Source organism: Onychomys torridus, chromosome 4 (genome assembly GCF_903995425.1).
Source record: "Onychomys torridus chromosome 4, mOncTor1.1, whole genome shotgun sequence".
Taxonomy (NCBI): domain Eukaryota; kingdom Metazoa; phylum Chordata; class Mammalia; order Rodentia; family Cricetidae; genus Onychomys; species Onychomys torridus.
In genome coordinates this window covers 87790892-87818805 of record NC_050446.1, presented here as the reverse complement: position 1 = coordinate 87818805, position 27914 = coordinate 87790892, and the positions used below count along the sequence as shown (strand labels likewise).

Here is a 27914-nt window from a genome sequence, read left to right as displayed (position 1 = left end):
TTTACAATGGCAATCTTCAATTTGAAATCCACAATGGCACTATCTGGAGAGTGAGAAATATTCTATTACCTGACCCCACCTAAAGCTCCCATGGCCAGAGAAGCTGGTGGTGGATGTAGAGTTTGTGTTGGGTATTGAGACTTAGAAAAGTGGGTCACCTCTTCTGAAGTTGTTGGCCAATATGGTTCCATGAGCCCACAAGGATTGCAGGCTCCTGCAAACACTCTTAGTTACATCCAGAACTTGATGATAAGACCAATCTAGTACTTGCCTGGAAGTTTTATCCAAACCGGCTAGCTTTCATAGTATAGGTAGGTGCCATCTATAATGCTGGGGATTATCTTCAGTTTTATCATCAAGACTAATCATCAATTTTACCCAGTTATGACCCTCACAAGCTACAATAACCACCGGCCTGACAAGATAGGGGTGCAATAGTAGTACAAATGCTATGGGAGTAACCAACCACTTTCTGATTGTATCTAAGGTGTGCTCCATGGAATGGAAACTATGTCTGGCATTGTTAACTATACATGGCTAGATAGGTTATAGGCTCTATTGGAGAAGCTAGCACTATTATTCTATACATAGACATAATATTAAACTGACTCCTAGTTACTTTTGCTATCCACAGATCATAGCATCCCTTAACCATCATCAGAGAAGCTTCTTCTAGTCAATGGTGATTAATACAGAGATAAGTGACTGTCCCTAAAGGAGATGTACATATTACACCCCTACTCCCAAGACTTGGGGATATTTGAGGCAGAGAGGGTAGAAATATTTTAAGAGCCAGAAGTGGTGGATAACTTTAAAGAAAGTGTTTTCTACATACAACAGGGCAGTTGCATATATAAACTCATAGAGATTGTGACAGCAAGCATAAGACTTGTGAAAGCGCAAGCCAGAAAAAAATCCCAGCATGGGGGTCAGAGTGGGCATCAAGTTCCATTGATAGCTGAGGAGCTACTGGCATTTGATAGCTACTAGGAGAGAGAGTCCATTTTCTTTAACGGTGTGACCTGGAAGGGCAGGATCCACTCGCAAGTATAGTTAGCCAACACAAACTGGATCCAATGGACTTTTTGAAAGAGGAAGAAGATACAAAAGTTAAACAGGTAGCAAAGTGAAGATGGAGAGAATGGATTTGGGTGGAGTTGGGGGTAGAGCCAATATGATCAAAATGTAGTTGGAAGTTTTCCTGTGTCTTACCTGGTCCACAGCTGCTCAGATAGAAATAAACACACAGAGGCTTATATTAATTACAAACTGCTTGGCCATTAGCTCAGGCTTATAATTGACTAGCTCTTACACTTAAATTAACCCATAATTCTTATCTATGTTTAGCCACGCGGCTTGGTACCTTTTCTCAGTTCTGTCTTGTCATTTTGCTTCCTCTGTGTTTGACTGGTGACTCCTGACTCAGCCATCCTCTTTCCAGAATTCCCCTTGTCTGCTTATCCCACCTATACTTCCTGCTTGGCTACTGGCCAATCAGCATTTTATTTATCAACCAATCAGAGCAACACACATTCACAGCATACAGAATGACATTCCACAGCATCAAAATACTGGAATTTTAAAAAAAATTCTAAAGCACTATTTTAGGTCTTGCTTCCTTGAGCTGAGAAATGTAGGAAATTTTCAAAGTATGACAGGTTTTCAAGGTTCTAACCTATTCATAGCTATCTCTTTTTAACAAAATAATAGAATTCTCAATGTATTAAGATACTGACTCTTTTAAAGACTCTTTAAGGCCATTAAGATAGGCAGGAAGAAAATAAAAACTCCAGTATATACATGTTAGAATTTTCCAGATATAGAATAATAGGAATTTTTAAAAGTATAGAATCTAATCCATATGTACCTCATTTCAAGTTCATTTTACATATGTGAAAAGAAACAGTCTTGTGAATTAAGGGTAGCAAATAGAAGAATCTTCTGGTTATGGAAGCATCTATAGGTTATATATGTATAGTATAACCATAAAGCAACACATTTACCTTGAGGAATCACATAAAAAAAAAAAAAAACCTACCTAGTCAATGCACACAGAACAAAACATTTGAATTGTTGTTTGTTCTCAAGATGGTATTGAGCCTGATCCATTACTCTCATCGAGTATGAGGAGAAGACCAACTCTGACTTCTGCATTCACAAAAACAAGGCTTTGCCACAGAGGAAAGAGCAGTGATGTCTGTACAGAGGGAGCAGCTAGAATGGAGTTCCTGTGACTCATGGACTGAGAATTTCTCTGCTAATTTCCAAGGTGGTTTGGCCATACTTTGTCAATTGACCCAACTTAGCAGCCTTTTGTTGATGGTATGGTATCATGTGGCCTTATTCAGTAATAGAAACAGCATGTTGAAATTTCGCCAACAGTTCCTGCATGCATTTATTTCCCCTGGCTTTCTAGTAAAGAAGAAAGCTCCCTCCAAAAACTCCACACTTATTTTTCTTTCAAATCTTAAACTGAATTCAGAAAATTAAAATAGGAAATATATAAAAGCATTGTACTTTCATGTTCACTAACCCTGATCAATAAAAGCTTCCCAGTTCTACCAAAAATATGGAGGAAGGTACAGAATCTGCAAAGGTTTCTAAGTAAGTGCTGGGTCTCCTGGGTATACCAAAGAGCCAATGGTTGCCAAGCAGTCAGATGATGACATTCACTAGGCCCCAGTTTACCTCTGTGTAAAGGAATGAGAAATATAATACAAAGAACAACAACAAATTTCAAGTTTCCAAGTTGCCATCCTCCTGAGACCAGGAATATAATTCTCATCAACCTGTCAGGGCTGACCACAAATCTGAGCTGGGGAACTACACAAGCCTTTCAAGTCTACATTGTGGTCAGTTAACATCTACCAAAGATACCTGTGCTGTGGTCAGTTAGCATGTACCAAGGACACCTGTGCTGCAGAAGAGAAAGAGAGGTTTGCCTTCAAAATGTTTCAAAGGCAGGAATGACAATGAATGATTGAAGTATGAAATGGTCTTAGAAAGGGACATAAAGGCTACAGGGCAACTCCATCTATATTGGGGATGGAACCACCATTGGAAGATGGACCATAGACCCAGTTGTGTTGTCTATGGTCACTCAGTGACTGAGTGGCAATGGGAGCCTTAGAGAGAGTGCTGTCAAGAAGGTTCCTGAGTCCCTAATGTGCAGTTGAGAAGGCCTCCTACCTTTCTGGAAGAAGTCTTCCAGCTTGTCCTTGAAAGGCTGCAGATACTCCTTTGGGGACTCCTTGCAAACCAACTTCATCTGTTGCTCACTTGCTGCAAAGAGAAGTAGAAATTAGACTTAATCAAAAATACTTGCTGAGATCCTGCTTGGGCACAGTGTTCTGTTATCAACTGTACAGACTGCATGTCAATCACAGTTTAACCAAACTCCATGGGAAAAATAGTACATTCTTTACCTCTCTTTGGGAACAGGGATATGTGCAACATTCAATTTTCCTTTTAGCCATTCACATAAAGATCTATGACCTGTACCAGGTAAAGTATTCTGCTTTTTGTTCCTCATAGTAGAGTAGAGAAAGTACCTAAGGAGTGATTTCAGGGAAGAAAGGTCACAGGCCCTCTTCAGATTCATAGACTGAAAAGGATTTTGCTGAAGTTTCCACAAATCCAATTGCCTAGAATTATCAAGTTAAAGAATCCTCATGACCATGGACACTCCAGTCCAGTTTAGGAAGTACTGTATCTGCTCTTCACACCTCTCACTTAAAACAACCAAAGGTCATTTTCAAGATGAAAGTTCTGAGAGTCGGATTAAGTCCTGCCACAGGAAACAGGATGGAAAACACTGGACCCCGACTGGAAATTGCTAGTTCATCTCTCTTCACCAAAACTACAAGCTCAGAGTAGAAAACCATTAACAGCTGAGCTTACCTAGTGACCCGCAGATGTGGGGCACTTGCAATGCTTTAAAATAAGCAGGATACAAAATATAGAAATAAACCCACATGGAGGCTATGTTGGAGAAACAGACAAATAGAAGTAGCAGGTAATGGGTAATACTGAACCCCTCTCCCTGACTGCTTGACCAGTGAGAAAAAGGAAGGAGGGACCTGAGCTCAGGGTGATAAATACTAGTCTCAGAAAGCAATAGGATGCCTGCCCTCTATTTTGCTGGGTTGGAGCTCTCAAGATCATAAAATAATCTGCCTCATTTTTCATTACTCTGAGTCTCCAGTATTCATTATGGAGTGAGGGTCCTTTGTCCTCATACCACTCACCTAACACTTCACTAACCCATGAAATGATTTCACTTGATTTGCTTCAGACAGGACACCCAGAATTTATAACAAATTGCTATTTTGATAATCAAGTTGCCTTGATCCAGAATGTTCTGATTTGGTTACATATAAACCATAGTAATCAAGGGGTTGCTGTCTCCAGGAGTGTTTAACTCAGGCAAAAGACGTCTGCTGTGTTTTCAATATACTTTTGGCCAGTGGATTCGTGTAGATGTAACGGTCTTGTTAAATAAGAAACACAGAGCCAAATACAGAGTTAATAGCCAAGAGGTCAGAGCAATAGCTGAGAGCTGAAAACCTTATCCTTCACTGCTGCTGCTGTCTTTCCTCTCCGCAAAAGGTCTACTTCCTGTGTCCTGTCTTTATTATAGACTTTCTGTTCTGCCTTCTCATTGGTTGTAAACCCAAACAAATGACCTCCTTGTCACTGCCTGTCTGTACAGACCTCCAGGTTTTCTATGGTTGGTATTGAGATTAAAGGCATGTGTCGCCATGCTGGCTGTATCCTTGAACACACAGAGCTCTGCCTAGCTCTGCCTCCCAAGTGCTGGGATTAAAGGCGTGCAACCACCACTGCCCAGCTTCCTGCTATAGCTTGCTCTTACCCCAAAGCAACTTTATTAACATACAAATAAAATCACATTTCAGTACACAAAAAATTATCACCATAGATTTGTCTATTGGTCATGGCTAGAAATTACCGAGAGACCCTTGTCTAAGACACCAACTTAAACCTTAGATTTTAATCATAAGCAAATCATGCTCCCTTGTCAAAATAAAATAGAGAAACACTTAGCTATGTAGTGTACACCTGCAATCCAAGAGCCTGGGAGGCAGAGGCAGGTGGAACTTGTGTGTAGGGGTAGACTAAGCTACATAGAGTGCTCCAGTCTGGCCTGGCTCCATATGAAACCCTGTCTCAAGAGGTGTGTGTGTGTGTGTGTGTGTGTGTGTGTAGAGAAACATATACTTTATATCTTGAAAGAATCTATAACAAGAAGACATGGCAAATTGAAAGTAAGCGACTGGGGAGGAACCTTTATTTACATCAGGAACATTCTAAGCAGCCATTTTTTTTTTAAATAAGTAAACACCTCAGTATTCTCTGCAAGTAGTCACCTGACACCTTTTCTTTTGGGGATAGTCTTGCCTTGAACTCAGGTTGAGTCTCTCAAATGCTGATACTGGAGGGAGGTACTACACTTGGCTTGACATTTTTCATTTGTAGTACTGGCACTCAGATTTCTAGACTTGTCAGCTATGCTGGAGACTAGACGATGGTGCTAGGGGTAGAATCATGATTTGAAGCCATCTTGTGCATTTTCAGGATTCCAAGCCTTCACTGTAGGACAGGGTTACTAGATCACAGTAGAGGAGTATCTTGAGATTCAAGCTTCTACCAACATTGCTACTTTTGAAGAATTTTGTCTAGAGCTTAAATAGACTATCTACTGCTTTTCCGACAACTATCCCAGAGCTGCCTGGGAAATGTGCCCATTGGTATAGCAGACATTGACTGCTTTCTGTGAAAAATACAAACCCTACCTTGGAAGATACAGAGAACAGTTTACTTAAAGTCAGCCAAACTATTTCAAACATTTGTTTCTGGGACCAGTGAGATGGCTTAGTGGCACTTGCCCCCAAGCCTGTTGCCCTGAGTTTGATACCTGTGCTCACATGGTAGAAAGACAGAATCAACCCCTGAACGTTGTTCTTTGCCCTCTGCATGTGCTCACAGACAAATAAACACATAAGATGTAAATACAAACAAACATACACATTTGAACATTTTCAGCTTTCTTTGAAAAAGCACTTTTGGTCTTCTCTCTAAAAAGTATTCTATAAAATCTCTATCATCAAATTCCTCTTTCCTGTTTTCCAAGTAGACAAACAATTTGGACAATGGCAAACATACCTCCTGATGTCACTATTCTCTTGCTGAAACAGTGAAACAGAAGTGCTTTGAGCTTGAGTGATGAGAGAAGACAAAGAGAAAAAGAGGAGAGGAGGTTGTAGACAGAACTGGAACACACTTTACAAGGCAGGATAAACAAATCTGGAGTATGGAATCAGGGTAGGGCTAAAGGAAGAGAAAGCCATAATGGGTGATCCCAAGTCCATCTAAAAGGGATCAGTGTATTTAAAAAAATCATTTGTCTGTGTATTTTCAATGTGTGTGTGTGTGTGTGTGTGTGTGTGTGTGTGTGTGTGTGTGTTCAATGTGTGTGTTTATGTGTATGTGCATGCATGTTGAGGCCAGAGGTTGACACTGATTATCTTTTCTCCACTCTCCATCTTATTTTTGGAGACAGGGTCTCTCACTGAACCAAAGGTTTGCCCGAGTCCCCAGTATGTGTCTGATTTTCTGAACAGTGGAAATACAGGCCTGTGGTGATATTTTATCTGTGTCCCCCAATAAAGTTTATCTGAGGATCAGAGGGAAAAGCCAGCTACTAGAGTAAACATGGAAGTCAGGCAATGGTAGCACATGCCTTTAATCCTATTACTCAGGAGGCAAGGATCTGTCTAGATCTCTGTGAGTTCAAGGCCACACTAGGAACAGAGCCAGGAATGGTGACACACACCATAAATTCCAGCACTAGTTAACCCTAAAGGTCTGGAGGTCTGTACAGACAGACTGGAAGTAACAGAGCTGGGCAGGAAGAGGAAGTGATGTAGCTGGGCAGACAGAGGAAATGAGTTGGCAGGACAGAAAGGCATATAGGCATGGGTATGCAGAAGTAGGTCTCCTTGGAAGCTGCGGAGTTGGTGAGGTGTGGTTATACCTCTGATCTCTCAGGTTTTAACCCCAATATATGGCTCTGGGTTTTTTTTATTAATAAGACCATTTAACACTTCATTCTACACTGGCCAGTACTGCCATGCCTGGCTTTTAGATGGGTACTGGTGAGCTGAGTGTAGGTCCTCATATGTATCTGGCAAGCACTTCACTGGCTGTGTCACCTCCCCAGATCCCAACTTTAGTGAACTTTAACGACCCTGGCACTGGCCCTCATCTACTCATCCCACAAGGCATAAGCACGGTGGCAAAGATGGTCATGCTGACCGGGCATTTCTAGAGGACATCAATGCACAGGCAATTGGTCAAATAAACTTGGAATGATCTCCGCTTTGAGTCATCACTTGACAATGGACTTTTGGGGAGGCATACTTTTCTCCTGATATGCAGTTGGGACTCTGAGAATACATGAAGCCATGTGGTTTCTCACAGCATAAACTCCTAGTTCTTTAAGTCCAAAAAACCCTCAGTGACATTCAAGTTCTAGTAGCAAATTTCAGAACCATTTTTATGAGCACAAATAATATGTCATGCTATCAATTTAGAAAATGAGATATAACTGAAAGCATGAGGTTGGTTCCTTGAAGGTTACTTCTTCTAATCAAAGTAAAGCTTAAGGAAGAACTTGTGTCTAGAGTCACCAAAGTGTGGCCTCTACTTCTCCTGAATTGAAGAGATTGGTTATTGCAGCTCTTCTTTGTCCTGGAAGCAGTGACAGATGGGATACCCACAAAACTGTTCAAACTTTATGAGCCATGTCACAGAGCTGGAAAAAGTATGTGCCTGGACCAGGACTTCCCTGGGCTCAGGTGTGCTGTGGCTTTTTGTCTTATCGGAAAACGAGGACACCTTCCTTTCTGTAGGACATGAGATAGTAGGCATAAAAGTAGTTTGTAGAACGTGAAGCATTAGCAAGCAACTTTGAAAAAGACTATTTATTATTAGGCGCTAGCAAACTTGGAAACATTTCCCAGTGGGAAGATTACAGGGTGACGGCTAGAGACTAAATGCTGAGGAAGCTGTGTGCTCAGTTTACAGGGGAATGGCACAGCCCAGATCTCCAGTTTAGAAGATGGGAGCAATGCCTCTCCTTCCCTTGCTGAGATCCTGCCACCTATTGTGAGAATCCACTGAAGATTCTTCCCGCCACACACACACCTCCCCAAAAAGGTGAGCTAGCTTGTGAAATCATCCCCCACATCTCCGAGCCTCCTGGTTTTGAAATTAGAAAATTAAAACCAGTACAAATGACAGCAGTCCCATGGGTCTGCTCGGAGGACGTCTCTGCACTCCCACAGGCTGGGGCTCCCATGCGGCCTGCTAGAATTAAACTTCTCCCTGGGATCAAAGGAGAAGGCTGCCCTCCAACTGCCCTTGCACAGTTGCATGTTCCGGTGGCCAGCAGCTCACACACTCCAATTTATTAACTTGGCTTACCCGAGACGCTTTCTAACAGACAAACGGGAGACCTAAGACTAATTAATGATGACACTGGAGACTGGAGGCGCACAAAGAAGAGAGGTCATGGACAAATTCGTAAATGCCACTCATTGTCCAACCAGAAGACTACTATACAATCTTGCCAGACCACCAAAGTTGCCTTAAACACAGTCTGTGCCAGGACCTCCAACATTAAAACCAACCAAGTCTGCCTTTTTTTTCTCTCTGTAAAACTTTCAACTATAAAAAACATTAGTTTCTAAAGTTGACTACTAATAAGTGGTTATTGTAACAGGGAAATGTAAACTGATACATTTGGAATAATAGAGAACAACTAAAATCAGACTCCCATTTAAGTCTTGTACTTGTGACTTCTTGCAGTGAAAAAAAAGTATGTTCTTGAATGTTTTAGGATTTCAAATGTCAAACTTCTAAACTCAGATTGGTTATTAACTATTTTTGACTTGTGACTCATAAAAATGAAGTTCATTGAGGCATGTTAAAAAGCAAAAATAGGTTAGAAGGACATAGAAGCAACTCTGATAAAATTGGTCAAAAATCATATGTATTTTTGTATCGAAGTACATGGGAAACTATTATTAATTACTTTGAGACGGCTATAAGGACTCAGTTAAGTCATAATCCAGTGTGTGTGTGTGTGTGTGTGTGTGTGTGTGTGTGTGTGTGTGTGTGTGTGTGTTTAAAGCTTTTTTTTTTTTGAGCTGAGGATCGAACCCAGGGCCTTGCGCTTGCTCCGCAAGCACTCTACCACTGAGCTAAATCCCCAACCCATGTGTGTGTTTAACTGGGGATTGTATACAGGATGTGGCAAAGCCAGAATACATTTTACTTAGGATTTATGGTTTTTTAATTTGGAATCGTCTTCTCTCTGATTACCTAATTCCCAATTAGGAACTCCCATGGTTCCATGGTTCTGTATCAGCTCTACTCATTCTTAAGTTTTATTAATATTGGCCTTTTTCCACAGTCTTCATGCTCGAAGGACCAGCATCAAGGATTGTCATAGCAACATATCAAATATTTGCTTATAGCACATTTTCGTGTTGTTTAGGTGAGAGAGAGAAATTGGACTCAGGCTGAAAAAGGAGCCTATGATGCTTGTTGAAGAAGTACATTACAAAGGAATTCATTGAATAAATACATCAACTTATCAAATGCCTATAATATGCATGAAATTGGACTAGGTATTGGTGAGATATCAGTGACCAAACTAGACTAATCTCTTTCCCTTGGACACTGCAGGGAGTGGCCACTGATGCTTCTTAAATAGCACATAGTGATTGCTGTACCTAGTAATTAGAACTGCATGCAAACATATGGCTTCTTCTCTCCTGTGACACACCTGTACCCTCATCATTTTAGTAACAGGAAGCAAAATATTCTTGCCTAGTGCTTTTCACACATCAAGTAATACATGCATATGTGGGTTTTCTTTAAAAATGAGCATTTTTTTAGCTTTATTCTCCAAAACATACTTTTGTTAAAATAAACTTTAAGTGAAAGTGTATTTAGAAATAAAAATCTGCATAACAGTTTAACCTACACACTTTATAATGATGTTAGCTTCCACCTGAACATTATTCCCAATATAATATGCTCGAACAAAAACAGTGTATCTTACTTTGGATAGCAGCAACACATAGACTTCTACAGAAAGTAGAAAGCAAATTTTAAATTAATAAACTATTATTTTCATGTGCTTGTTAAAAGCTGGCATAGATGAGATGGTCCCGCTTTGTGGGTCTTCCATATTATCTTTCATATCTTCTCTATCTCCCTCCCTCCCTCCCTTCTTTCCTTTCTTCTGCAGTGCTAGGGATGGGACCCAGGGCCTTAAATCTATTAGACAGAAGGGCTAGCACTAAGCTACATCCTAGCATGCATATATAATACACACACACACACACACACACACACACACACACACACACACACACATATTATATATTTAAGGGCTATATAGAAAAGACAATGTAAAGAGAGATTTCAACTTGATTTAAAAAGAAAACCAAATGATGCAACTCCTAAAATACAGCATGCCTTTCTTGTGCATGAGTTTTCATAGTCACACTACAAACATTAAACAGCATGGTGTGGTAATGAGTAGTACTGGTGTTATCAACAATCTTAGGCCAGAGATGGGTGGACAGGTATAAAGGGAAATTCTATTCTAGGAGAAATCCATATAGCATAGATTTTGAAGAACACTGCTTTGTCAATTTTTTTTTCTGCTAAGCAGCCCTCCAAAGGCCACATTTTCAGGTTCATTTAGACAGCTGTATACCAAAGACCCAGTTGTGGACCATCTATGTGCAATTAAAGATGTTTCCTTCAGCTATGGTTCAGGGATTTAGCTGGTATCATATGCAAATTATTTCTCTTAATGACTATTCATGCAAGAGTAAACATTTGTTTCTAAAGTGTTTAAAAAACTTGAATGGGCAACTGTATATTAGAAAATGAAATACAGGGCTTAGAAACATGCGCACTGGATCAGGATGGTACTTATCTCATAATACTACAGATATTATTACATGGACTTTTACATTTATGTGCTACTTTCTACCAATACACACATAGTCCCTCTACCTCTGAGGTTAAATTGAACATTATGTTGAATGGACAGCTTTGGCATATTCCATAAAGTAGAAAGAACCCAATTATCCACCCACTGATGAATGAATAAATGCATTTTATATAATAATAAAATATTATTTGAGCATAAAGATAATGGCATGTTGATATATAGTGCAACATAGATAACCCATTAAAAATACTATGCTAAGTGAAGGAAGCCAACCACAAAACCATGTATTATATGATTCTACTTGAAGTATTCTAAATAAGGAGAATCAAAAGCCAAAGTAGATTAGAGTTGCCTAGGGCTAGAAGAGGAAGGGGTGTGTATGGGGGCGGGGAGGGTGCTGACTAAGACTTGAAGTATGGTTTTCTAGAGTAGTGGTTTTGAACCTATGGGTTGTAATCTCCATAGGAGTCACATATCAGATATCCTGCATATCAGATGTTTGCATTAAGACTCATAACAGCAGCGAAATTACAGTTATGAAGTAGCAATGGAATAATTGTATGGTTGGGGGTCACGACAACATGAGGAACTGTATTAAAGGGCTGCAGCATTAGGAAGGTTGAGAACCACTGCTCTAGAGTAATAAAAATTCTCTAAAACTTTTTAAAAGCTCATTATAGCTACACAGCTCTATGAAAATACCAAACTTCTTTGAATTGTACACTTTAAATGGGTGAATTATATTTCTCTCATAAAAATAACAGAAAAGGTAATTAAATGTCAGATTGAAACTGAAACTAAAATGAACAGGTGAAAAAAACATATCCTATTTGGGCTTCTTTTAGAAGGTGGGTTTGAGAATCTTCAGTGCAACTACGACTTTCATCACAGTCAGACTCTATGTGGGTCAGATCCAAACTGTGAACCAGAAGTGGGAAAAGGCTTGTGATACACAAATACTTGAGAAATCAAACATGATAACCTATTTTCAAAATATAGCAACAAGTGCTAACAAATAAAATTCTACTAAAAATAACTGGAACTTGACAAGAGAATCACAATCAATACAAATAAATTAGAAGGTTGTTAACGTTTTAAAAGTTAAAACACAAACAGCAGAGACAACTTAGTGGTTAAGAGCACTACTGCATTTATAGAGAACCCAGGTTCAGGTCCCAGCACCCACATGGTGGCTCACAACCACCTGTGACTCGAGTTCCAGAGGATCTGATGCCCTCTTCTGGCCTCTGCAGGCTCCTGTGTATATACAGTGCACATAAACATGTAAGTACACATATGCACATACATGCACACACACATATTTCAAAAAATTAGCATCAGGCTGGTTATGGTGGTATGTATCCCCATGATCCAGCAGTCGTGAGAGCCAGAGGCTAGGGGGATAATGAGTTCAAGGGCCAGCCTAAGTTCCACTCTGACACCTTCTCTCAAAATGTCCAAACTACCTCCATCGCCTCAAACAACAATGGCAACCCCAAATTATCAAACAATAGCAAAAACGAAAGACTAAAATAACAGTTTAGGAACATCATTGCAAAGTCCAAATACACATGATACTCATTAACAGTTGTACTTTATAAAAGAATACTCTTTAAATCTTTCTTTCCCTTATTTTTGAGAAAAGATCCACTGTCTAGATAAGTGGTTCTCAACCTTCCTAATGCTGTGACCCTTTAATACAGTTCCTATGGTGTGGTGACCCCAACCATAAAATTATTTCATTGCTACTTCATAACTGTAAATTTTCTACCGTTACAAATCTTGATGTAAATATCTGATATGCAGGATATCTGATATGTAACCCCTGAGGGATCATGACCCACAGGCTGAGAACCACTTGTCTAGATGATCCTGAACATACCATATGGTCCTGCCTCAGCCTCCCAAATTGCTGGATGTGACAGATACACTTCATCTATTTATTCTCAGTTTTCTATATACTTTACTGGCTGGGGAGTTATTTAATATATGTCTGACTTTTCATTTCTTGCTATATAAAACCTAAGGCTGAGCATGGTGGCACATACCTTTAACCCAACACCCAGGAGGCTGATCTCTGAGTTTGAGGCCAGTCTAGTTTACATGTTGAGTTCCAGGCCAGCCAGGACCACACAGTGAAATCCTAACTTAAAAAAAAAATCTGAAGAACAAAATATATAAAAACAAACGTTTTATATATTTGGTAAATACTTCCCCAAATCAAATAGGCTTTATCTATTTAATATAGTCAAACAATGGAAATACTGGCTAGTTAGTATATTATTCAGGATTCTGTTGGTTTTGTTTCCAAGGACAGTTGGACAATCACAATAGCCACACAAACTCTTTGGATAACTGACCATTCTAGTAAGTGTGGTTTAATCAATAAATCACTGACTAATTCCTTTTATAATCAAACTATCTTAAAATTGCCAATATTCATTTTTGCATATTTATTTTTCCTTGAAGAAACTTTACCCCCACCAAGACACTGAGAATGTCCACAGGTCATCAGTTCACCCCTTCTCTGTTTAGTGTGGGAGACAGCAGCAGGTTCCACTACAGGATGCAAAAAACATTTCAGAGACCATCTGGAAGAGGGGGCCCCTCCTACATCACATGTCTTGCCCATAATTTCACCTGCTGGTGATTCTTGGATTCACTGATATTTATTAAATTGTTTGTACTTACTGAACTGTTCTTCCTGTGCTCACTGCCCCTATATTGAAGGCAAGTAGCTGTGTAACACCTGACAATGCCAGCCCCCTATTTACATCCACAATGCGTTCCCTAGAGTTTGTCTCTATTTCTCAACCGGCCCACATGGCCCTAAATGGGCTGGCTCCTGCTTGCTCCCTCTCAGATTCATGACATTCCTCTTCTTCTTTAATTATTGTTATACATGTGTGTGTACAGATAATAGACAGATCACACATCTCTAATGGATCAAAACTCTCCAGTGAGTTCTTGGAGGCAAGGACTTCTTCAGATACAAGTCTGGATATGTGTTATTTGATACCCTAGATTCAAGCAACTAGATGTTATCTTTCACAGGAGAGGAACAGTTTGATTCACCTTAAGAAGGTGAGATGGTTATAGACAGGCGAGGGTAAAAGGACAGAGCCAGTGTCTAGGAGAAGGATGGCTTCTGTGACACATCACAACTTCACCAAAGCCTCCCGAGCTCACATTGCTTGCTGCAGGTGTGGGCGGTGAATAGAAATGGGAATGATCTTAGAGACAGTACAGAGCAAAGATGCTTCATAAGGAGGAAGACAGGTACCAATGCACTTTTCTAATGGTCCTTTGCATCCTATGGACAAGGGATGTTGTAGTAAGCAGCTTTTAAGTCACAGGACGCAAGATGTCTTAGCCTTAGTTACTATGAGAACACATTTGATAAACACTCATATATTCAAAGCTTGTGTTGGGTATCTGCAGTATACCACTGTGCAACACAGTAGGCACAGCTAGCGAACAGTCATGAAACACTGGGTAGGGCCTTCTTAATGCATACTAGACTAGGAAAGGTTACCCAGAAAAGACAACTTGAGAAGTATGTTGAAAATGTCTAGGAAAGTGATGGAAGGCAGAATACCATGAATGAAAGTAAAACATGATGAAGTGGCATAAGCTATTGGATGGAGGTAGGCTAGGTGGTGTAGTCATTCACAGAGCTTAGGGACACCTCCTCGCCTTGGTTTACTATTGTCCTGGGGCCCAGATTTTAGCTTCAGGACTTGAAGTGTCTAGGAGAGGGAGGTCTCCGACTCCAGCAATGCAGCAGTTGATATGGTGGGATGAGTGGTTCCAGTGAAGACACCAGAACCAGCCTGAATGGGAAAAGAACATCAGAAGGTACCATAAGCATAGGTGGCTTTCAGATTTCTTTAAAGAAGTCAGAAAAGGTCTCATTGTGAAGATATTTGACTAGAGATTTTATTTAAAGTAAGGATGGGTGCTGTGAACAAAACTGAAAAGGGAAATTGAGAGTATTACTCAGGACATGTTAAATTTGAAATGTTAACTAGACACTCATGTTGTATATAAAAGCCTGCATTTGAGGGCACATGACTGAGACAAAAATACACACCAGGGAGTCACTGACATAACACTGGTATTTAAAGCCACAGCAGGAGATCAGCTGCCAAGGAGGGACTGCAGGCAGGGCAGAGAAGAGGTACAGGGCACAGCCTGGGGCATGCAGACACTACAGGAGAGGCCAGCTGTGGCGGAAATTAGAAAATGAGGAATGCAGGATTACATGATTGGAAAGGAAATCAGTATGCAAGGGGGAAAAGCATACCGCTCCCTACAGTGCTACTGAGGACCAGAGAAGACGAGGACAGGGAGTGATTGTTCAGTCTTGCACCGTGGAAGTCAATGGAGGTTTCACAATGCTTACGGGGAAGCAGGGGCAAGGAGGAGTATGCCAGGATGGAGAAGGGTGGGCTAGGTGGAGACTGACCCTACAGTCATGAATGTATGAAGTTAAGCCACCATATATGTATGCAATTAAGCTAGAAAAAGAATGGCCAAAGCTTAGTAGGCCAGGGAGAGTTTTGTTTTTGTTTTTGCTTTTTTTAGGTGACGTGAAAAGTCTCCCATGGGCTCATGTGCTTAAATTGGTGTCTTCAGCTGTGGTGCTGGTTTGGAAGGCTGTGTAACATTAGATAGGTGGAGCCCTGCTGGGAGAGGTGGACCACTGGGAGAAGCACTTGAGGTTCTATGTCTAGCCCCACTTCCTGTTCTCTCCCTGACTGCGTTGATGGAAACAGCCAGTCTTGGGAGTTCTACAGCCATACCTTCCCAGCCATGATAGACTGATCCACTTGGAACTAACTGTAAGCCAAAATATGTTCCTCCTCGTCAGGGACTTCATCAGATTGGGTCAGGCGGGGCTAGGAAGATGGCCCCGTGGGTAAAGTATTTGCTATGCAAGCATGGAGACCTTTCAAATTGCTAGCACTCATTTAAAAGTTGGGTATGGTGGTGAGCACCTGTGACTCCAGAGCTGGGGCTCAGACAGGTGGATAAAGGGGGTTCTTGGCCCCTGGCTACTTGATCTATCTAAAACAACAAGCTCCAGATTCGGTGAGAGACCTTGCCTCAAGAAAAGGGAAAGAAATGATTGAGGAAGACAATGTGATATCAACTTCGGCCTCTACACATACCTGTAAACACACACACACACACACAAGATGGGGTCCTAACTGCCTGAGATGTTCTAGGGATCCTCTTATGGAGTAGGATTCCATCAAGAGGACCTTCCATTACTCTTTCAAGAAAAACGAAACGAAACCCAAAGCACAAAATGTTCATTGAACAGAAATCATTTTGCACAGAAACATGCTCCATTGGGCTGTTCTGATTAAGTGCAGAGGGGTACAGGCCTCTAGAGAGTGGGTGCCTGTTTCCCCAGAGGAATGTTGTGTAAAAATAAACCCACCAGGAATCTCAAGCCCAGGGGAATCCCATGATTCTGATTCACTTCGCTGAGGGAGGCTGCTTGAGATCAAATGCACCTTAATGTCCCATGATTGTGAGTATTTTGCATGAAAAAATTTAAGCAGAAGTGACAAGGCTAAGTGAGGACATGCCAACATGCTTTAGGACGTCTGGAAAGATTTGTGAAGCCCAGCCACTGACTACAGCCTTTGCACGGTATTGTCTACACTATTCATAGGACCCTCCTATCAAACATCAGAGCTGAGTCACAGTTTCCACTGTGGTGATTATGTGGTTATGGATGCAGCCTTGGTCTGTGAGACATTATCGTGAAGAATATTCATTAATCACCTACCCATGACTAGCCTAAATACAAATGGATTGGGCATGATTTGATTTATAGAGTGTTAAAAGATCCAGCCATTTACTAAAATATGTTCCTTGCATGGGCCTCCAGGAATACCACCATCTTTAGAAGCCTTCATTTGAACTAATGACTGTAGTTCCAAAAGATCTTGTGAGATATTAACTATATAACTTGAAAGATAAAGCATTTCACAAAGAATCCATGAATATTTTGGCATAAATCTATTTATAAGACTAGTTTAGAGAAATAAGAATGTTTCAAGCCATGGACAGGAAAGCTGGATCAAGTAAGCCCTGCACTGGGGAGGCTGAGGCCAGATGATCATGAGTTGCAAGCTAGCCTGGGCTACAAAGTGAGTTTTAGCTGAGGCTGGGCTGTGGAATGAGACCTTGTTTTAAAACAAGTATGTAAGAGATAGAGATAGAGATAGAGATAGAGAGATAGAGAGATAGAGAGATAGAGATAGAGAGAGAGAGAGAGAGAGAGAGAGAGAGAGATAGGGAAGCCATGTGAGATAGGAGCTAAGCATGAAGTTACTTAGCTTCTAAGGGGAAGGGAACTCATCCTGGAGAAGAGCAGTTAGCTTCTAGAAAGTACTATAAAGGTACCAAACACATGTACAGAAAATTTAAAAAACAAAACATAAAAGGGAAAAACTTCTCCATGGCCAGAGCCAAGCCACCATCTTCCCTTTTATGTTTCTGTGTCTAGGCCTCTGCATCACAGCCCTTGTTCACTATAACATCACAGGGGTTGCCTTAAGACACAAGCTTTTATATACTTACACTTGGCAATAAAACGTTTATAATTTCAACTAATATTTCATTTGCACTTTCTTATGTTATTTTATAAAACTCACAAGCATTGTATTTTACAGTCATAAAAATTTTCCAACTGTATATACCATAGTTCACTTAGCCATTCCCCTAGAGCTGGGCAATAAAAACCTTTCTACAGCAAGCAGCCCTACAGAGAGTCAGGGATTGAGTCACGGCTTTCTCCACACAAATTTATTGTGAGTTCAGGATGACTTCTTTAGGCTGCAGCAGGCTGAGTTGTGTGTAAGGTCGGCAAACGTTTTTCAGAATTCTTAAAACATGGTAGCCAAACCGCTTTTGGTATAGCCAAAACTTACTCGACCTCGAGAGAGATGAAGAGGAGAAACTTTCAAAGCTGTGTTTCCTGTGCCACTTTGCAGAGGTGACTGGGTACCACAGGCTAGAACTGTGTCTGAACATGAACGTGAAGTGATTGCTCTCTAGTAGGGATAAAGGCAAGAAAGAACTTAGTCAAAGAGATAATAACTAACAATATTTAAAAGTTGACAAAAAAGCATAAGTTTTGAGGTCTGTTCAGTAAACCAGCTTTTTTTTTTTTTTTTTTTTTTTGCAGAAGGGCATGCTAATGTCATATTTATTTTAAATGTTAATCATCCTGTTGTTAAAACTAACATACACATTTACATCAAACACTACGATTTCTCAATTATACATTTTTATAATTATAAACACATAAATTTAGGATCTTCAGATTGGCCAATTAACAAATATCAAATGATGATTTGGATGTATGACAATCTGAACCGTTTGTGGAAGAGAAACAGAGCCTGCAGTTTGGTGCAGCCCACTGGAATTACTTCAAGTATGTACGTATCATTAGTGCAAGTCCGTGAGTAAGAATCACGAGGCTGCTGGCCGGTAGAATCACCAAAGATGGAGCCAAGCTCTCACTTCCACAGAAGTTCTGCAGCCGTGAGAGCCACACAAGGAACTCACTGCTTAGTGAATGAAGTAAAAAAAAAATCCTACTTTATGGCAGTTGTTACTCCAGAGACGTGGCAGACTCTCACAGACACAGCGATCTTGAAGGCCACAGGCCTCCTTCTTTCACCAAGATCAGCAAGAGGATGGAAGAGGCAGCAGCACTATCTCGAGATGTCCTCTCCCTACAGGGCAACAGCTGGCTACAGAGAAGCAGCCAGTGATTAACACCCCCAAGCTCATTAGCCAAATGTAACCAGTATTTGAATTGCTCAGCTGGGATGGCTGCAAGTCTGCTGCGGTTTTTCTGACCTCAGAGCCAGTGTCTCTACCTCAGACCCTTGTAGGTACTTATGGAAACTGTAGTCTTCTACTCTGGGAAGTGTTTACACCTACATAGATCATAAAGGAAATGTAAGTCAAAAGACTGAAAGGCATAGAAGAAGAGAGAGAGACGGATATGTGCGGAAAGTTACTTTTAAAAAACACACTTCATAAGCTTGGTGGCTGGATTTTGGTATCTATCTACACTTGGCCACAGGAATCACTGGCAAAACTCAAGGCTGGCATCTACTGCTAATCAGTGTGCCACTGTCGTCAGATTTAATGCAATATTTGGCTCAGGCATTTTTAAAAATCCCCTATTCCAGCTAAAATATTTACACAGTCCTATGTGTCTCACTTAATGCTTGTTAAGCAATCGTCTTTTAAAACTCCACAGACACTTGTAAATCTGTCAGGAGAATTGTGGCCTATAAACAAGGCTTCACATAAAGAGGGGGCGCATTGTCAATTCGCTGGGAGTCAGGATTTCTCTGGATATGTTTGAAAATAAAGTTGAAGATCAGAAATAGTTTAGAGTGGGTAATAGAGTGGCTGACAGTCTCCCTGGTTGGACACTGTTAGTTGTATTAACGGGAAGCTTCCAGACACTGACCTCAGCTATTTCAAGCAAAGTTCTCCTGTAAACCTGTCATGGATCCTACCTTGCTCTTGAGTTATGGCAAAAGGAGAATTACAGGTCCAACAGCCCTTAGTAGTCTGAATCCTCGCGACTGTCCACTTAGAGAGATGAGCTGGTGAAACCTTTAAGTGGAGGCTATTACGTGGTTATATGTGATTTGTGTGGTGTGTGTTGGGGAGAATGAGGGGCTGTGAGACAGCTGACTTGAAGATTCAGCAAGATTCTCTGAGAAAGGGTAGGTATTATAATAATGTCTGAAATGCTTGAATTCACTGATATCGGCCCTTATGCTAATGAGCTGAAGAAATAATTTTAAAGCAAAGGAGGCCCATCCAAGCTTTCTTTTGCTGGCCAGGGGAGTCCCAGGAGTTTGTCTGATGACCAGGTACTTGTGATACTACTGAGCAAGCCATTCAATTATTTATTCCTAGTGGATAGCTAGCTGCCTAATTTTTGCTGTTCTATCTAAGAACTTGCCACTATAGATTGTGACTTACAATTGCTTTTATAATGGATTTAAAGATGAAATATAATTTTAAAACGTGTATCATCAGTTTGAAAATTTACACTAAGCTTAAATTATTCTATTTTGCATGGGGATCCCAACCCAAAGGGAAAAATGGCCTCAGACTGTAAAACATAACGAGTCCACAATACAGTGCCAGTTAAAAGAGGAGGCAGCAAGCAGTATTTGTGGATGCTCTCTATGTGGTTGTAATTGTGAGGGGTTTGTACATGCATTTGTGAAGCTGCAGAACAGGACAGAGAGCATATGGCCTGTATCTTCCCATCCCAGTCAGCTCTGGAAGTTAAAGCATTGTCCTTAGAAGCAATCTGATCCTGTTCCTAGCAGGAGAAAAATCTGAAAAGCAAGTAAAGGTAAACTTCTTCCATAGAAGTGAGAATAATACTCGTTTTTAAAATGTGTTTCTAAATGGCTTGATATTTCGGTAAGTTGATTTAAAATCAGCAGTTAGCTCAGTGCTTAGAATAAATATTTGCTGAAAAAATAAACATGTTGAAAAGGTCAAACAAGGTCCTTCTATTCTGCAGATTTTTTTTCTTTATACTGAGGGATTTGAGGATTTCTTTAACAGCCATCTACATGATCCAGAAAAGTAATTTAAAAACACAAATTGCCAGGTTTAGTGTGGTATCCACTACCCTAGATTTTCCTTGGTTGTTTACTCTTTATGTTACAGAGCAGAGAGGGTTGGTGGTCCGATCCTGTGTGGTCATCCACTCTAATGTAGACCTATATATCTTTATCTAATTCCTTCACATGATTGCGAGTTCTTAACCTTTAGAGTTAAAATCAAATCACCCTTATATTTATGGCCCATAGTGTCAAAGACTCTAGCAGGCTTTATACATTTTGTTTTCTCCTTTACTTCTCACAAGAACTCCTAGAGCTTGGTTCTATCATGTTCTCCTTTTTTTTTTTTTTTTTCAGGAGAGGATGAGAAAAGTCATATAGATCATCAGTAGCTGAGACAGAATCTGAGCCCAGAGTATCAGATCACCACCGTGCTGTCCTGCTCGCACTGTAATGTCTCTGGGGAAGTGGGCCACTTGTGCAAGTGCCTCGGGGACTCTAAAGGCACTAGGGAGACATGAGCCAAACCTCCACGTGTCATCCTGGGGATCCTTTTATTTTAAATAGAAAAAATAGGAAACTGAAGGCCTAGCAAGAGGTGTGATTACTACATGGCATGACAACCATCAGAACTAGGGTTGCCAGTTACCATGTAGATCCACTGAGCTTCCCCTGGATAACTAAAAGGCAGAGCCATAGCCCAGGGCCTCTATCTAGCTAAATCCGAGAAACCTGGGGGTGAATCTAGGAATAAAGACACTAGGTAATGCTCCAACTCCATTTGCTCTGAATAAAGAGGTCTCTTCCTAACTGTTCATTTGGTTTTCTGACACAAAGAGATTTCACTTGTGCTGTGGGAATCTTCCACACAGTTCAAGATACACAATTTACTTGGGTGGGAAAATATTTTGGTATTCACAAAACCACCCACAGATCTTCTTCTATTTAGAAAATATTTGGACCTAATACAAGTTTCTGATGCTGTTGCTTGAGCACTAGCTTGGCAACTGAGACTCCAGTATCAGGCCTGCCTGGATGATCCTGGTCTTACTGCTTCCTGTCTCAGACTTTGGTCTACTTCTATGGAAGAATGGCTAAACCATTATACTACTGTGACTTTATGAACACCTCCTTCCTCTTATTTTACCAAACTTGCCAAGTGAATGACACTTTTCCAGTCCTCCACTTCCCGATTCCTGCTCAGGTTAAAAGCTTGCAGTTCATGGGCTGCTTTCTGGTTTCCTTGTCTACCTATCACTGAGTTTATCACTATTAAGAGGAGCTGCATTCTTTCCAGAGTTGTTTGTTCCAGTTGCTCTTTTAACTGCATTTATATAATTTGGTTATTTTGATTACTCTAGATGTATGGCTGTGTAAAAGTTCTGCTTGTCTACATTTAACTGAAATAGATGAAATGCTATTGATAAATATAGGTATAGGAGATCAATGGAGAATAGGGAGCCACAGCAGCATACATAGTGCAATGATCCTGGGACAGGAAGAGGGTGCAGATGGAAAATGTAGTGAGTTCCATAGAAACAGTGAATCTGGTGATAGAAATGTATCAATGCTGGCTTCTTAGTTTTGGTAAACACATCACAGCAATACAAGGTGATAAGACTGTGGAGGTTGGGTGACGGCTCTATGAGAACTACCTCATAACATTATTGTGACTTTTCTAATCAGTTAAAATTATTCCAAAAATAAAAAAATATAAAGGCATGAGAAAGACAAGTTTTAAAGATTGAGGACAACTCTCAACATTGAGAAGGTTTTCTGTGGCATCTGTGAGTCATCATCCTACTTTAAATGCAAAAATCTGCAATGGATATAGACTATGTCAGGAAACCTTGGAAGGCTACAATGAACCACAGCTAAGGAAATGCCTCATTGTCAAATACTGTTAAATGATGTCCTTTAACTTGGTAAAGACTAAAGAGTGAGGGATACAAGTATCATATTCTATGATTACTCACTTTGGCCATGTTTTTCCTTATTGACTAACTACAATGGATATGAATTCCATGTCTAGGTATTATCAAAGCTAGAATACTTGAAGCATGGATTACTTCAAGAATTGTTCTTTGAGAGCTATTTATAAAGAGAACACCTGAGATCTGAGCCTGATATAATTTTACAGTTGGCTTTTATATCCTTTAAATGTTTAGAATCCCTGGGGTTTTCAGTTATTACAAGTTACTTAAGTCTAGAGATGAACTTAACAACCCACTGAATAAGAGTTTTGTAGAGTACACTAAGACAACAAGACAATAACAATCTTACAATCTCAGAGTTGGAATGTATCTTCAAAATTATCTAGCAACTTCTATTGATACCTTTCTACAGTTACAGTCTTCTAATTGTCAGTAGCTGAAGGACTCACCATCTCTCTAATCCACCATTCTTCCTTTTGAATAGCTTTAAAGTTTGTTTCTTAAAAGTGTTAATCTATTGAGGCTTGTTGATATCTCTGGCAATAAGGAATTAATCTAATTTCTGTCCAAGAGCAAAGTTAGCAATTGTCTTAGCTTTTATTGGTGTGACAAAATCCATGGCTAAAAGTAGTTCTTATAATTCCAGTTAACAGTCAACTATTGAGGGAAGTCAAGGCAGGATCCTAGAGGCAGGAGCTGAAGCAGTGGCCATGGAGGGACGCTGCTTACTGGCTTGCTCCCCACAGCTTGTTCAACCTGTTTTCTTGTACAACTCAAGACCACTGTCCATGGGTGGCACCACCTACAGTGAGCTGGGCTCTACCACATCAGCCATTATCAAGAAAATGCCCCCACAAGCTTGCCCACAGGCCAATCAGGGTTTCCTCTTCCCAAAATGACTCCCAATTGTGTTGAGTGTATAAAAAACTAACTAGGACAGCAATTATCTGAAATGGAGTCATTTCTATCACTATTGATTTGATTATTCATTCACACAGCAAATACTGAGTGAACACTGAACATGTGGCAGGTCCCAATGGGCACAATATAGAATAACTAAAAATGTCATGTTAAATAAATACATACATAGAGCAGGTGACAGAAGAGAGTGCATTTACTAAAACAAACAAACAAACAAACAAAAAAACACCATATGCAAAGGCACGAGGGGAATCGAAAATAATATATATTGTGCTCATATTGGACAAAGGGATTGCCTTCATTTGGTCCTATAAATTGTATAAAAATCATGAGAGTGAGTAGTACTGCCTTTATTTTAGTACCTGGATACTGGAAGGTGAGAAAACCAAATGACTTGCCAAGGGTTACACCGTTTATAAATCAAAGATTTGAATTCAGGACTTCTGACTCAGACTTTTCCAAAAAAAAGTAGCTTTTATTTTATGCTTCTTGTCAATGAAAAACAAACAAACAAAATAACTAACTAAACTCTGTTAACCATGCTGATTTATGAATAGTGAGTGAAACAGAGGGAGCAAACTGTGAGGAGGAAGCCAGGATGATACAATTCAATCAACTCATCCTTCCTACCTTGTGGTGGCACCATCATGGCTTCAAAGGGAAACACAAACATCTTCCATTAATTAAATGGATGGATCAAGTCTCAGTTTCAGAATCCTCTCTCCTTTCTGTATAATTCATCTTTGAAGGCATTCCATTCGGGAAATGTGTGACCTTTACCCACCACGCCACACTTAATTGAATGCTTTGCCTCAGAAGTCACAGTGCCCTCAACCTTTTACACCCACAGACTTTCTGAAACACTTATCCCAGTTCCTTAAGGCCTGTTTTGTTGAAATCATTTTACAAAAATAAATCATATCAAAGTTTTTTTAAAAATTATTTCTAAGACTTTGCTTGCAAGACTAAATATTTTTAACACCATGGCAACATGGTCAGGACTCTGGCTAATGTATCCAGTCTTGTACCAGAGTTCATACTTAGTAAACTTCTGCCATGGACAAAGAGGCTGCAAAGGAGCAAGGAGCTAATAAATTATGCATGGTCAATAATCATTCAACTCAAATCTTCTAGTGCTTCCTAAAAGGTGGTAAATGAGTGAGGTTTGTCCTAATAGGTCAATTCCCCACATCTCTTGTAAGACATACCAGTGTGCACTGAGCAAACTCTAAATCTTTAGCTTCTAGATTGGTTTAAGCACTACCTTCATCTGATACCTGCAGTACTTTCCACAGGTCATCTCGCCTGGACCTTCCAGTATTCGTCTGAGTTGAACATGGTAGAGGAATATGATAGCTTCATTGTTTCAGCTGGATTTCACAGAGGCAAGGAATGTGTCAAACTTGTATAGCTTATCCTGTGGTCAGTAGATATCAGGACCAGAGCCTCCTGAATCCCAGTCCAGCAATGCATCATTGAAACATAGCTGCCGATCACTTAGAGTGAATTGGTTTATCGTTCTTCATGGGGAAGGGTTGCAAATAAACGTTATATACATATCTAGTTTACAGAATAAGTACCATGCAGGCAAAGGTCTCCCTTTCTTTAGCCTGTTAGATCTTTCTCTTCAGTGGCAATGGCTTTTCACCAATATAAGATGATCATTTTGGTATTTTACTGTACAACTATTGGTCCTTTTTAGGTTTCTTTGTGTAATACAAATGATGGCATTCTCTTCCCTCTACTCTCTCCTCTCCACCTCCATCACCCAACATTCTACTGCCTCTTACAATGGTTCCTTTTGTCAAAAATTGCTTTTCCCCCATGTGTTTATCATTAAATAGATTTATTATCATTAAATGGATTATCATAAATGGATTTATTCACCGGTCATTAAGGACTTTTTTTTGTTATACTTATGATGTTTGGGTGCACTGGATGCATTAACTAAACACTTGTTAAGAATCTTCTCTCTGACCCCATGTTCTGACCTCATTTGAAGGTTTTCTCTCTGTATCACTTGTGATCCTGAGCTCTTATTTGTTTCCCATAACTTGCATCCCCTGTCTAGTGGGACAGCAATATTCTCTGCGAGCATTCTGAAGAGGGCTGCAAATGGAGAGCAGCTTTGTGAGAGCTTACATTTCTCAAAAATGCTTTGGCTCTTTCCTCATATCTGACTGATGGTAGGCAGGCATATGACTCTGCACTGGGGGTGATACTCCCCCAGAATCAGATCCACTCACAGTTCCTAGTGATGCCTCTGGAGTGGTACTTGACTTCTTTACTAAGTTTATTAGCTCCTTGGCAATGACATGGTTGTTTCTACCTCACAGGACTGTTGATAGGTTATTTACTGTGTGCTATTGAATAGGAAAGCTTTCCTAATGTGTAGACAATTTAGCTGGTTTGTTTAAATCAACACATCTTTAATCTTTCCTAAATCCTTAATCTCACTAATCTATCCACTGAGAGTGGACCATAATTTATGCTTTTAAACTAAGTTATAACTGGGTAGTGGTGGTACACACCTTTAATCCCAGTACTCAGGAGGCAGAGGCAGGCAAATCTCTGAGTTTTAGGACATTCTGGTCTACAAAGTGAGTTCCAGAACAACCAGGGCTACACAGAGAAACCCTGTCTTGAAAAACCAAACAAATAAAAACCCAAGTTGTAAGTATAAAAATCACACATACATATTCAAATAATTGAACTATTTCTACTATATTAAAAGTTATACTATAAGCTACATTTAAAATTAAAATGTGAGCATTGTTTCACCATGTGAAGAGTCTTGGAAAAACACAGAGCAACATGAATGAATAAATTTACTATTTCACATGATAACCTATTGACTATAGTTAAAAAGACATTCAAAAAGGAAGGCTTTCTTGCTATTGGGCTTCATATATGCACTTATATCTGCTTATAATTAAGATTTTGAGGTAGAAGGCTCAAGTTTGAGGCTCATCCAAACAGAGGATTGACCAGTAGTCCTGGACTAATCTGGTTAGTACAAAATAAGGACATGAGAACTAGAAATGCCTACAAATGGGCGGGGCTAGGAAGATGCCTCAGTCAGCAAAATGCTTGCCACACAAACATGAGGACCTGAGTTCAATCCCTAGCACAAAGGTGAAAAAAGCAAGGCATGGCACAGACCTTATACAGGTCTAGGCTGGATGCAGTTGTTGCAGGAATCTTAAAAGTTCTTATTAATAAAATCAAACCCAAAGCCAGGAATTGGGGTGAACTCTGGAAGATCAGAGAAGCAGAACCATCCACAGCTTCCTCACCTCGCCACTTCCTCAGCAGATCCTGTTTCCTCAGACTGGAAGCCTCTGAGTCCTCATGCAAATGGATCTCAGCTGAACTGCTTCTTGAAAGCCTGAAGCTTAACCAGCTCTAGTTCCTAGTCCTCAGGCCTTAAATACTTGCTTTCTGCCATCATTTCCTGGGATTAAAGGCATGAGTCACCATGCCTGGCTGTTTCCAGTGTGGCTTTAAACTCACAGAGATCTGGATGGATCTCTGCCTCCCAAGTGATAGGATTAAAGGCCACCATTTTCTGGCCTCTATATCGATATGTTCTGTTGTTCTCTGACCCCAGATAAGTTTATTAGGGTGCACAATATTTGCGGGAACACATATCACCACTTGGGGCCCTAATGATGAGAGGGAAAGTGAACACATGCCCCCATCCCTAACCCAGAAGTATCCCCAACTGATAACCATTTACAAAGGAAAAATTAGTTTTCTTCAATGAAATCACTAGACAAACCTCACTTAGGGGCATGCCTCATGCCTAGCAGTAGATGGCCAACACAAACCCAACTCAACTGTATGGTTGGAGATATTTTTTTGTCTCACAATACTTTGAGCATTTTTTTCCTTTTTACCTTACAGATCTTTTGCTTATATATTATGATTTCCTATTTTGTTTTATGGATTTTTATGTATGTAAATATGTGTGTCTCAGAGTCTATATGCGTTTCTTGTGCTTTTCCTTTGGCTCTTTGTTTGTTTTGTCCTATTCTGGTTTATTTTGTTATTATTAATTATTACTATGATTATTTTCTTGATGCCTATCTACATTCTAATGAGAGAGAGAAAGGGTGTGCATTTGAGTGAGTAGAGAAGTGGGGAGGATCTGAGAGAAGTTGGGAGAGAGAAAATTGTAATCAGGATATAGTGTATTTTTTTTTTAAATCTTATTTCAATTATAAAAAAAAAAAAAAAAAACAACTCCAGGCATGGCAGCACACACCTCTAATCTCAGTGCCAGGAAGAAGGGACAGGAGGATCCTGGTGCTTGCTGGCTATTCACTCTAACCAAATTGGATACCCCCAGGTTCTCTCACAGAGACC

General features: G+C 40.1%; 1 protein-coding gene across 4 annotated transcripts in view; it reads right to left on the bottom strand.

The window, feature by feature from the left end:
• Positions 1–27914, bottom strand: part of Fmn1 (formin 1) — a 365829-nt gene that overhangs the window by 75128 nt on the left and 262787 nt on the right. For 3 of the 4 annotated variants that reach the window (XM_036185303.1, XM_036185304.1, XM_036185305.1), the window contains one exon: positions 3190–3282. In XM_036185303.1, coding sequence (XP_036041196.1) covers positions 3190–3282 — 93 coding nt within the window. Of the gene's footprint in view, positions 1–3189; positions 3283–18006; positions 18126–27914 lie in introns of those variants that run through there. The other variant, XM_036185306.1, reaches the window with a different exon arrangement.